Here is a 13,368-nt window from a genome sequence, read left to right on the forward strand (position 1 = left end):
GGGGCCGGTGGAGGGGCCGGGGCAGCAGGTTGGAGCAGAAAGTGGGCTGGTGCAGCAGCAGGGTAGAACGGTCAACGATCTTCTACGTTGAAAGTCCAGTCAAGCGAGTTGACCTGAAGGAGAGGTCGGTGCTCGTCGTCGTCCGATCCAGAGGAAGGCAGCCCGCTGACAGCAGAGGCAGGGGAGCGTGGCTCGCGTGGGGTCCAGTCTTCGACCCGGTCGAGGTGGAAGAGCAGGGAGCTCCTCTCCCCCTCCGGGGGCTTTGGCACCATCCGACTGGTCTGCAGCGGGGGCGAGAAGCCCTACATCTCCACCACGCGCCCAGCGCTGTCTTCAAAGCAGGAGAGGCAGTGCCGGGTGGGGATGTCGGTGAGGCTCCACACCCACGCCCAGCAGGCGAAGGTGCGCGTGTCCCGGCGCTCGCTGGTGTGGCTATCGAGCCTGTCGATGATGCAGAAACGGCCGAGCACCTCCTCCGCGCCCTCCAGCGTCCACATGTCCAAGGGCAGCCGCTCGATGATGATGCGGACATGCAGCAGCCATTTCTGGCGAACAGCACGGTCGTCCGGCCTCCAAGGCTTGGTCCGGAAGGGCACCCCGTCGACGCTGGTGGAGTTGTGGCATAGGAGAGCGTCGCGGTCGGCGGGAACGTCGAAGTGGATGAGGAAGTCCTCCGGATGGTGACGGGTGACACGCAGCAGGTGCAGGCCGATGTGCAGCAGGGCCTCAATGGTACGACCCACCAGCATCGGGTTGGCGTCGTTGAAGCTGTCAGTGGCCGTCAGGAGCACGGCATGGTGCCTGAGGACGAAACGGGCGTGCTCCATCGCCCTGGAGCGGATGACCACCCCATGGCTCTGGCGCTGGCGGCGAGGCAGGGATGCAGGGACGAAGGTGGCATCCATCGCCATTTCCGGGGGCGGTGGCGGGGGCGGAGGCGGTTGCAGGCGGATCGGTGGCCATGGCGGAGGTGGTGCTACTGGGGTGGGGAAGCATAGCCGATCGCGAACAGGGCCCCGGCCCGGCGGGGCGGCCGGGGCGCGGGGCGGGGCGCCGGCCGTCAGCAGCGGTTTCTCGGCAGGGCACGCACTGGATTGGTGGCCCGGGAGACGGCATGTGAGGCAGTGGGTTGGGTCTCTGCAGTCAATCCTCCTATGCTCCGAGCTAAGGCACCGCAAGCAGAGGCCCTTGCAACGCCTTAAGAAGGCCTTTCTAGCAGCTTCAATCTCCTGGTTCTGGCGGCGATGACGCATTGAAGGCGGAGGGGGATTCCCATTACCCAGGGGATTGGCGCGGCGCAGCTTCCTTGAATGCACCTGCGTCCATCCATCCTCGGACGCCGGCAGGAAAGCAGCCGGGGATCCGGCATTGGCAGATGGGGGGATGATGATCAAGGAGCGCAGACTAGGACCTGGAGGATCAGCGGCCGCAGCGCATGGGGGTGCCCAGGGAACCTGGGATCCGGGGCCATCAATGCCCGGAGCAACTACAATTGATTTCAGGCGAGCGACCTCGCCCACGCGAGGCAGCGGGCAGGCCAGCGGGGCAGGGGCAAGAACTACTGGATCCGGAGTGGGGTGCGCAGCCAAGTCACGGGGAGGCGCAGAACCCAGCGGATCCGTGGAGGCCGGCGGCAACAGGATGGGGGATGGAGAACCAGCATCAGATCTGACCTCACCTTCCACCGACGAGGCCCAGTCAAGCGCCTCCGAGTCCGCCGGGGAAGCCGGGGAGGATGGGCGTGGACTGGGCATAGGCGCGGAGGGGGGCTGGGGCGCGCTACTGCCCGGCGGGCAAGGGGGGCGGTGGCCGCCGCGGCCGGAGTGGCCAGCGGCGCAGGGCTGTGGAGGAGAGCTCTCTCTTTTCTGAATCCCTTTAGCTCACGATCAGGAATTCATTGTTGTGTTGTGTGTAGCTGGTTTCCTTGCTGGGACACAAAAACAGAGCAGTTTCAGATGCTTGTAGGCGTACTTTCCTTGCGATTGTTTAAGCAGGGATGCCACCTATAGCTAACTAAAGCCTTGTCATCTCCTTAGATAGAGTATACCAGGAAGTGCCATGGAACATGCTCATGTTTAGCTAGGTAGCTCATGACCCCTATCAAGATATACTCCACTTAATTACTACTGCTGCTGACCGTACATCCAGTAGACGCACACAATTGACAGCGCCACTCTGAAACTCGATCAACTCTTTCATTCTCGTTAACGTAACACTTTTCAATGCAGAACTTGCATGCCACGCAGGGTCTGAATTTCACCGACGAGACGACAGTGATGTTCCTTGAGCCTTCCAAGTGAGCGATGACGGGGCTGGGCCAGGAAAGTGCAGGGAACATTCCAATCAGCAGCAGCAGCGCAGAGGGAGCAAATCAAAACGAAGGGCTGCCTGATCAAAATCACGCAACCGCTAGCGGGAACAGCGCATGTGCTGTCAGGCATGCATTGCCTTAATTAATCCCTTCCGGTCGCCCAGCAACTCACTAAAAGGCATTGCACTTTCTGAATTCCGATGGTTTCAGTTTGTGTTGATCCTGGCAGCGAGATCCGCTCGGCGCGGCGCGTGGTGATGGTGGTGTTGGATCGGCCGCGCATGTGGGAGGGAGACAAGCAGCAGTATCTGAACAAGTTTGTTAGTATCGGTTGTTAGCATAATAATCAATTGTGATTCTGGGCATATATGTATATGATGGTGTTATAGAAGTTCTGTTACTGAATCCTATCCTTTGGCGTCAATCGATCTTTCCAGCTGTTGGATGCGAAATCAAGGGCCGGATCACCTTCTTCAACCTCTCCCGCTTTCTTCTTCCTTCGAACCGCCCCGCTTCCACCGCCCGCGACCACCTCACCGCACCATCCTCCCCTGAACCCTCCCTCCCCCTGGCCGCCGGTCTTGCCGCCGCCCCAGACATCCCTCTAGCCCTGGCGATGACGGATTTTTCCTCCGGCGAACTTGCACCACCGCCGTGTTGCTACCCCACCCCCTGCTAACGATAGATGATGGGGTAGCCTGCCACCCTACCGCCGTGCTCCCAAACAGCCTTGCCGTCTCCTTCATTTCCGACGGCGCTTCCTTCTTCATTCTCAAAGTCGACCAACCCAAATCAAAAAATCAATCGACTAACATTTACCTATTATGTGTTAAAATTGGAGCAGGGAGCAATTGCGAAAATTTGCATGATACTGCTAAAAAAATGTGCATGATTTTTTAGAAATGGAGGAGGACCCCTCCGGCCTCTGCATCTGGACGATGCATGCAGCCACTTTATTAATTATTCCCACAAGACTATACAAAATCCTACAACGGTAAGACTAAAGCCACCGTCTAGGCAACATCTATCGCTACTCCTATCCAGTTGATATAGGGATGTTGATAGTCTGGGCTTAATACCAAACAGACCTCGCAGCCAAGCCTAACATCTAAGACCTGAGATCCCAACCAGGACGCCTGCCGGGTATAGGGCACCCACCAGTCCGGCGCACTCCTCAACCAGGACACCTGCCGGGTATGAGGCCGCCGCAACCACCTGCCACCAATCCATCTTCAGTCATGTACTGCTCCATCTACCTTGCCCGGTTTAGCTGCCGTCGACGCCACCACGACGCCAGACAACACCACCATCCTGCACTCGTCCATCATCACACTCCCACCGCCGAGACCCCCCTGCTCCATGCCGCCGAGACCCGCCGTCGTCGACGGGAGAGAAGGCACACCACACCACCTCACGCCTCTTTCATCTGGCGCCGCTCCACAAACGATGCCCCCAATAGGGAACATGACACCGCAGCGCCGCCATCATCCGATTTGGAGATCTTAGGATTTCTCCTCGAGCGGCACGAGCAGGTTGACGATAGTTGCTTGACGATGCCTTCATCAAGGTAACGATGTAGACGCCGCCATCGCTCGCCATGACTGGAGTCGGCTCGGTTTTCACCGGCGACTATGTCTCCCCAACTCGTCGCCGGTGCTAATAGTGGGATCCAAGATTCGTCACTACCAGCCTGGGCAACCGCCTTCGGTGGAGAAGGCAGCCACCATCACCATGCCCGGGCCAAGAGATCCGGACGTCCTCGTGCCGCGAAGATTACCCAGGGGGATCTCCTCTTACCGTTGTCGAGACGAGGCGGAGCCGCACTAGATCTCGATATAAACCCCTCGGGCCCAGATCAGATCTCATCGCAGCCAAAATCTCATCCGCCAAACGGCCACCAGAGATCTCCTGGCCACCGCCAACCCGCTGCGTACTGCCGTTGGAGGAGGAGGGAGATGGACGCCTCTGCCCCCACGCGTTACCAACGGCCGAGGACTGCACCACTGCCGCCGCCTCACCACAGGGGCTTCGCCCCCGCGGCGTCATCAGCGACGACGGCGGTAGTGGGAGGCGATGTAGGAGGAGGGCTGAGGACGGTGTGGACGGGGACACCCTGGGGGCGGCGCGACGCCGCCGCCTTGGGGGAGAGAGGTCGGGGGAAAGACTGATAGTCTTAATTTTGGGGGAGAATTTCACTTCCCCGGCCTCTGCACCAACTAGGGATGCATACGGCCATTTTAGTATGAGTACCAAGATAAACATGGTCCTCATTTTTTTAAATGAGTATTAATATATTTTTTGATGATTGGTTCCACCACACCAAATTTGATTTTCAATAAATGAGGGAAAACCCCTGTGCATCACTTGTCAATTCTAAAAATTGAACTCGGGTCGTTAGGCTACACACAACCGCATGCCCAACCACTGAGCCAAGGCTCTCTTTGCCACAAATTGGGGGAGAATTTCACTTCCCCGGCCTCTACACCAACTAAGGATGCATACGGCCATTTTAGTATGAGTACCAAGATAAACATGATCCTCAGAATTTTTTAAACGAGTATCAAGATATTTTTTGATGAATGATTCCACACACACCAAACTTGATCCTCAATAAATGGTGGAAAACCCCTGTGCATCACCTGTCAATTCTAGGACATCATTCTTTCCACAAAAGATGTGCACGTGAATCGAGTTGAAAACAGTTGACATCATTCACACCACAAACAACCTCACACACGTAGAGGCTCTGGGTACATATACCTACACAGCACACCTATCAGAGCAACACAAAAGAAAGAACCTTACTGCTCATCTCAACCTAGTAAATCATCCATTAATTCATTTAATCCTATTGCTCTTAAAGTTAGACGACCTGCTGTTGGCATTGCAATACTTGCTCCTCCTCCTTGAGCCATTTAATCCTTCTACTTTGGATGAAATCCTCAAACTTCCTGTTGAGCTCCTCGATCTCTAGCATCTCTAGCTCCTCCTTGTTAGGTAATTAGCTGCACTTCTGTTTTCTTTCAGTCAAGTTCAGAAACTTTGTTTAGTTTCAGTTAGCAGTTCTCTGAATAACACTGACCGTCAGCGTGTGCCTGTACACGTACGAGTTCAGTTTCAGTTAGTTTTCTGTTAGGTAGTTAGCTAGTCTTCAGCTCGCCGTAGGGATCGCCATGGGATGGCATGGATCACGCATTCCTCGCCGCGAGCATGTAGGGCTCTGCACGTTCGAGCGTCGTGGGATGGCACGACCTGTAAGCTCGACGAGCACGACCATTTCCTTGCTGTTTTCCAGGAGCTTCAACGAGCTCAGATAAATAAGATAAGAAACAGAAAAGCTGCAAGTTGTTATGCAGCGCAAAATTCAGTCTTCCTCCTCTCGTCTCATCTCTCTCTCTCGTTCGTGCTTGCCGGCGATCTGCAACTACAAGTGGCATCAGAGCCTCGGTGGTGTTCGATCCATCCTAGGCGCCGGTGGTGTCTGATCCGCCGGAGAGATGGCCGGAAGCGAAGAAGATGCATGATGAGGAACAGGCCAAGGCGGAGGCCGCAGCGCTTGGGAAATCCCTGGCCCGCCTCTCCACCGAGGAGGGGTCGGGGGTGCGCGTCGTCGAGTGCATCGTGCACGGCGGCGGCGGCGGAGCGCCACCGATGATGCTCACCCGCACCAACTACAGTGACTGGGCCATGATCACAAAGCTCCAGTTACAGGCCGACGAGCTATGGCGCGTGGTGGAAACGGGCCAAGGCACGGACCGCGACGACCGGCGCGCCATGATCGCCCTCCTCAAGGGGGTCCCGCCGGAGCTCATGCGGATCCTGGGCGCCAAGGCCACGGCCAAGGAGGCGTGGGACACCCTGAAGACCATGTGCATCGGTGTCGAGCGCGTGCGCGAGGCCAAGGCGCAGACCCGCCACTCGGAGTACGAGTCGCTCCGGTACAAGGACGGCGAGGGGATCGAGTCATATGTGATGCGGCTCAGGACGGTCATTGATGACCTGCAGGCGCTCGGCGACCCAGTGGACGAGCACAAGGCGGTCCTCAAGGTACTTCGGACGGTGCCACGTCCATATCGCGAGATGGCCGTGGCGATCGAGTCGCTCGTTGACACCAAGCAGCTCTCCCTTGAGGAGCTGTGCAGCCGGCTCCTTGTCGTCGAGGAGCGTGAGCGCGAGGAGACCCCGGCGCCCGGCGCACAGCTGTTGTACACGATCGACCAGTGGCGCGCACATGAGAAGCTGCTGGATCAGAACAGCGCGTCCTCAGGCTCTGGAGCAGGGCGTGGACGCGGGAACGGCAAGCAGAAGAACCTTCAAGGCGGCGGCGGTCGTGGCCAGAGCATTGGCCGCGGCAACGGCGGGCCGGCGACGCCCAAGCGGAAGGGAAATTGCCGCTACTGTGGCATCCCTGGCCACTAGGCGAAGGAGTGCTGCAAGAAGGAGCGGGACCAGCGCGAGCAGCAAGATCAGCAGGCGAACGTCGCCCAGGTCGAGGGTAAGCAGCCTGGCTTGCTCCTCGCCACCTGCGCGGTGGTGAGCGAGGCGAGCACCGGGGACGGCACGCGTGAGCAGTCCACGGACATCTTCCTCAACGAAGCTCGCGTAGTGCCGGTCGCCACCAACGACGACCGCTGGTACCTGGATACTGGTGCTAGCAATCACATGACAGGGCGGCGTGACATGTTATCGCAGGTGGACGAGTCCGTTCGTGGCTCGGTGCGCTTCGGCGACGGCTCTGTTGTGCAGATCTGCGGACGCGGTATCGTGACGTTCTCCTGCAAGAACGGCGAGCACCGCGCGCTCTCGGATGTCTACTACATCCCTCAGCTGCGTACGAGCATCGTGAGCCTCGGGCAGCTCGACGAGCACGGCTGCAAGTCCGTGATCGAGGACGGCGTGCTCTGCCTCTACGACAGGCAGCGCGTGCTTCTGGCACGGGTGTAGCGGACGAGCAACCGCCTCTATGCCGTGGCTCTGAACTTGGCTGCGCCCGTGTGCCTCCTGGTGCACGGCGGTGACGAGGCGTGGCATTGGCATGGATGTTTCAGCCACCTCCACTTCCGGGCGCTCCTGATCTTGGCGCGAAGGGGATGGTGCGAGGCATGCCGGCGATCAAGCACTTCGAGCAGTTCTGCGAGGGCTGCACACTCGGAAAGATGCACCGCATGCCGTTCCCGCGCGCGTCGGCGTACCACGCACAGCAAGGACTCGAGCTCGTCCACGGCGATCTCTGCGGACCCATCACGCCGGCGACCACGTCCGGTAACAAGTATTTTCTGCTCATCGTTGATGATCACAGTAGATACATGTGGTTGGAAGTGCTCAGGAGCAAGGACGAGGCGTTCAAGTTCTTCAGAAAGATCAAGGCGGCCGCGGAGACTCAGTGTGGCGCAAAGCTCAGAGCGCTCCGCACTGACCGCGGCGGGGAGTTCATCTCGAACGAGTTCACCGCGTACTGTGAGGAGCTTGGCATCCTAAGGAACACGACGACTCCGTATTCTCCCCAACAGAATGGAGTCGTCGAGCGCCGCAACCAGTCCGTGGTCGAGATGGCTCGCAGCCTGATGAAAAGCATGGGCGTGCCGAGCACGTTCTGGGGGCGAGGCGGTGCGCACGGCGGTGCACATCCTCAACCGCTCGCCGACGAGGAGTCTGCAGGGCATGACATCCTATGAGGCGTGGCGCAAGAAGAAGCCCACGGTCGACTACTTCCGCATGTTCGGCTGCGTCGCGCACGTCAAGCTCGTCGGCCCCGGCGTGACCAAGCTCGCGGACAGGTCACGGCCGGGAATATTTCTGGGCTATGAGGCGGGCACAAGGGCTATCGGGTGTACGACCCGATCGGCAAGCACTTGTACATCACGCGAGATGTGCGTTTCGAAGAGGACCGACGCTGGGACTGGAGCAAGGATGGTGACGACTCGGAGCGCGCGCACCAGTTCACGGTTGTGTACTCCGACGCGGGCGTGCCCACAACCATGACCTACTCCCTGTCACCGGACCTGGCGACGTCGCCTGGCGCACCAACGACACCAACTGCGCCAGGCTCACCGGTTGGTCCAAGCACGCCACAGACACCCATGTTGAGCGGATCTGTCGCGGACACGCCGAGCGCGTCGAGCACGCCGGCCTCGGAGGACTCAAGCCCGTCTACACCAGCTCCTTCCTACAACTCAGAAGACGGGTGGGTGACGCCGCCCATCGGCGAAGATTTCGACGCCGAGGGGGTGCCAGTCCGCTGGAAATCCATGGAGTACGTCATCGACCACGCACCGGCGTGCACTCTGGAGTACAGCGGGCTCTGCCTCTCTGCAGCAGAGGAACCCGCGTCTGTTCAGGATGCCCTGGACGAACCTGCTTGGCGCAGTGCAATGGAGGCGGAAATGGAGTCGATTCGTTCCAACGACACCTGGGTCCCGGCCACGCTGCCCGCCGGCCACCGCGCCATTGGACTGAAGTGGGTTTTCAAGGTCAAGCGCGATCCGGACGGCAAGATCATAAAGCACAAGGCTCGTTTGGTTGCGAAGGGATATGCACAGCGGCAGGGAGTGGATTTTGATGAGGTCTTCGCACCTGTCGCTCGTCTAGAGACAGTGCGGCTTCTGCTGGCCGTGGCGGCTCACCGGAGCTGGGGTGTGCATCACATGGATGTGCGCTCGGCGTTCCTCAATGGAGATCTCCAGGAAGAAGTGTATGTTCAGCAGCCCGCAGGATTTGTCGACAGCAACAACACTCACTGCGTGCTCAGGTTGCAGAAAGCTCTGTATGGTCTTCGTCAGGCTCCTCGCGCATGGAATGCAAAGCCGGACGCCACGCTTCATGCACTTGGTTTCAAGCGCCGCCAGCTGGATCATGCGTTATACAGGCGGGAAGACAAAGCTGGGTTCTTGCTGGTTGGGGTGTATGTGGATGATCTGATCATCACGGGCACAGAGGCAGAAGCCATTGAACACTTCCAAGAAACAGATGCAGGAGCTCTTCCAGATGACTGATCTGGGTCTTCTCAGCTATTACCTGGGAATTGAGGTGAAGCAAGAGGATGATGGGATCACGGTGTGTCAGTCAAGCTATGCCACAAAGATTCTGGAGGACGCAGGTATGAGTGACTGCAACTCTTGCAACACACCGATGGAGAATCGCCTGAAACTGAAGAAGAACACTGGTGAGGCAGTGGACTCGACAGAGTACCGCAGTCTGATTGGCAGCCTGAGATACTTGGTAAACACCAGGCCTGACATTTCATATGCCGTAGGGATTCTCAGCAGGTTCATGGAATCACCTGGCAAGGAGCACTGGATTGCAGTGAAGCAACTCCTGCGCTACATCAGAGGTACACTTGGCCTTGGGTGTTTCTTCAGAAAAGGAGAGAAAGATGTGCTGACAGGCTACAGTGATAGTGATCACGCTGGTGATCTCAATGATCGCAAGAGTACCACTGGAGTTGTTTTCTTCCTTGGATCAGGTGTGATCACTTGGACCTCGCAGAAACAGAAGATCGTGGCCCTGTCGTCATGCGAGGCAGAATACATAGCTGGAGCAACTGCTGCCACACAGGCCATCTGGCTGAGTAGGCTCCTTGCAGAAATGGTTGGCGAAGAGGTGCAGAAAGTGAAGCTGAAGATCGACAACAAATCGGCCATTGAGCTCAGCAAGAACCCAGTCCATCATGAAAGGAGCAAACATATTGATCTCAGGTATCATTATATACGGGAATGTGTTGAGCTAGGCAGGGTAGATGTTGAGCACGTAAGAACAGGTGATCAAGTGGCAGATATACTCACCAAGTCACTGGGCAGAACGCAGTTCAGTGAGCTGCGACACAGGCTTGGGATCTCTCAGGTGCAGCAGATTAGGGGGTGATTTGTTAGGTAATCAGCTGCACTTCTGTTTTCTTTCAGTCAAGTTCAGAAACTTTGTTTAGTTTCAGTTAGCAGTTCTCTGAATAACACTGACCGTCAGCGTGTGCCTGTACACGTACGAGTTCAGTTTCAGTTAGTTTTCTGTTAGGTAGTTAGCTAGTCTTCAGCTCGCCGTAGGGATCGCCATGGGATGGCATGGATCACGCATTCCTCGCCGCGAGCATGTAGGGCTCTGCACGTTCGAGCGTCGTGGGATGGCACGACCTGTAAGCTCGACGAGCACGACCATTTCCTTGCTGTTTTCCAGGAGCTTCAACGAGCTCAGATAAATAAGATAAGAAACAGAAAAGCTGCAAGTTGTTACGCAGCGCAAAATTCAGTCTTCCTCCTCTCGTCTCATCTCTCTCTCTCGTTCGTGCTTGCCGGCGATCTGCAACTACACTCCTCAGCTACTCCGCCGCCGCAGGTTTGCTCCGTCTCCAAGGCGACGATGTTGGCATCGTCTTCCTCGAGCCCAGCTGGCTCGAACCGCGACGACACCGGCACCTCCTCTCGTTTAGCCCATTGCTCTCCCGAACAGCTTGCCGACGCACCTTTGGTGTTGCTACTGTAGCAAAGACTCCATTGATAAGAAGCACATGCTTGAGCTTGAACGGCACATGGCGGCAATTCAGAAGCCGTGCTGGAGGCGCCGGGGAAGAAGCAGCGGCAATCGGCGGCGAGGAAGAGGAAGATGGCATTGGAGAGGACGAAGAGCGCCTTCTTGGTGGTGACAAAGCCGCACAAGGCCGCAAGGCGAGCTGATAGGGCGGCGCCGGAAGGGAGAGAGGAGGAAGAAGAAGGCCTGATAGCGGCGGCCCCGAAGGATGACGACGAGAACAATGAGAGGAAAGCAACGGCGGCGAGCACGAAGGCGACCTGCGAGACACTGGCACTGCCACTGCTGCGCGTGCTAGTGGCCCTTTCGGCGTCTCTTTGGTTGCCGCATTGTAATTGGTGGTGCTGGTGTAGATGCATCATGTGATCCATGCTCGCTTCTTTTCCTTCTGCTCTGAGAGCAGGATCACTCAGTGAGAAAGGGAGATGAAGGCTGTGCGTGTGTAAGTGTTTGTGAGGGGGCGGCAGATGCTCCGGGGAATCAGGTGTACGTATACGTATGGTATTTATACCAGCTCGCACCGTAGTGGATCGGAGGACTGTTATTGGTACAAGTGGTGAAGCAATGATACTCGTACGACTACATGTTTGTTGGGTGGTTTCCTTGCTGGGATCCAAACACAAACACAAAACAGAGAGCGGTTTCAGAAGCCTTGTCATCTCCTTAGATAGAGAGTATATGCCAGGAAGTGACATGGAACTTGCTCATGCTTAGCTAGCTACGTCGTGGCTGATGCCCCCTGCACGAGGCAAAGTAATGGTTATACTAGTGCTGACCATACGTCCAGTAGATGCACAATTGACAGTGACATTCTGAAGCCAATCAGGAACTCTTTTTTTTCCGAAACGGAGGCAAAAGATTTGCCTCGTCTATTAAATAAGGGAGGAATAGAGTTTTAGAGTTTTACAATGCCCACATATACGGCATGACAATTACTTGCGCAATATAATGATCCCTAGTCGTTTTGCACCAGCAGTGATCCAAAGCTTTGCCTCCTCCAGAATGGAGCTAAGAAGGATAGGCGGCGGCGCGCTCTTGCGGCGGAACACCCTGGCATTTCACTCATTCCAGATGGTCCAGGAGACAAGAATAGTGAGGGAGGTCATAGCGCTCCGGTTGGGGATGTGATTGCCTGTGCTTTTGTCCCACCAAGCGCGGACGGAATCATCAAGGTGCCAATCGGTGGTGTCCATGTGATCAGGAACTCTTTTGTTCACACGGTTACTCTTTTCGGTTCAGTTCAACGCAGAACTTGCAAGCCACCCACACAGGTCCTGTACATTTGCACAATTGACAGTGATGTTCCTGCGATCTACTCCCTCCGTTCCAAATTACTCGCCGTGGTTTTAGTTCAGAGTACTACCTTGAGCCTTGGAGAAATGACGGGGCGGAGCCAGGAAAGTGGGAACATTCAGACCAAATACTGCTACTAGATTGAAAGTGATGTTCCTGCGATCTACTCTACCACCTTGAGCCTTGGAGTAGTAGAGTAGATTGCTGGGGACAAACGAACGACCGGCTGTCTGATCGAATCGAAATCATGCAGCCAGCAGCGGAAACCAGCGCATGTGCTGGCAGGTCACGTAGTACGTACTGTATTACCTTAATCCCTTTGGGTCACCCAACAACTCACTAAAAGGCATTGCACTTTCTGAATTCTGATGGCTTCAGGTTGCGTTGGATCTTGGCAGCGAGATCCGCGCGGCGCGACGCGACACGTGGTAGTGGTGGTAGATCGGCCGCGCATGTAGGAGGGGGACAAGCAGCAGTATCTGAAAGAATGTACAGGATTCAACAAGATGTTTAAAGAGTTCGTTTAAAGAGTTCGTAGGAGAGTGAGCATGGGACTGGATTCAAGGATGCATAAAACAGCTCTCTGAACTTAGATTTCGTTTAAAGAGTTCTAAGAGGTACACCTTCTGTCTCAAAATACAAGATGTTTTCTGACACTCAAAACACGTCTTATATTTTGAGACAGAGGGAGTATTTGTGACCAGAGCATTGGCCAACCGACCGTTACTCGCCAAATGCAAGAGAAGAGTAAACATCTACAAGAAAGTTTCTTGTTTTGTTTTGCGAGCTGAAGAACACAAAAAATGCCACGAAACTTGATAGGATGACAAAGGACACATATCGATTGGCTGAAAGACATGCTAAAAAGTACAGACATGCGCTTTTGAAAAATTCCATATTCAAACTTTTCAGTTTCAAAAAAATCTGAAAAAAAATTGTGAAGTAAACAAGGATGTTATGTGTATGTGTGTAAAATTTCAGGATGAAATATGTTGAAATGCGACCTGTAAAAAAAGACAAATTCATGGCCCAGGAGGATGAATGGTATTCAAGTGTTAAAAAGCCCAGATTTGTCTTTTTTTGCACAGCCCTCCTTTTAACGTATTTTGCCTTGAAAACTTACACACATGTGTGTTATGCCTTCATGTATATCTGTATTTTTTTCAGAATTTTTTGAAATGTAAACATATGAATTTCGATGAAATTTGAAATTTGAATTTAGAGGCCTCCATGGAGGCCGAGCCCCA

General features: G+C 55.6%; 1 protein-coding gene and 1 pseudogene across 1 annotated transcript; both read left to right on the forward strand.

Annotated features, from left to right (window-relative positions):
• Positions 1-5,827: 5,827 nt before the first annotated feature.
• LOC147983503 (uncharacterized) lies at positions 5,828-7,255 on the forward strand. The gene is made up of 2 exons (XM_087540754.1): positions 5,828-6,676; positions 6,731-7,255. Exons 1-2 carry the CDS (start codon positions 5,828-5,830, stop codon positions 7,253-7,255), a joined length of 1,374 nt encoding a protein of 457 aa, XP_087396880.1.
• Positions 7,256-9,439: 2,184 nt separating this feature from the next.
• Positions 9,440-10,171, forward strand: LOC147983504 (secreted RxLR effector protein 161 pseudogene; annotated as a pseudogene).
• The last annotated feature ends 3,197 nt before the right edge of the window (positions 10,172-13,368 follow it).

Source organism: Triticum urartu, chromosome 2A, assembly GCF_056163025.1.
Source record: "Triticum urartu cultivar PI428250 chromosome 2A, HENAU_Tu73, whole genome shotgun sequence".
Taxonomy (NCBI): domain Eukaryota; kingdom Viridiplantae; phylum Streptophyta; class Magnoliopsida; order Poales; family Poaceae; genus Triticum; species Triticum urartu.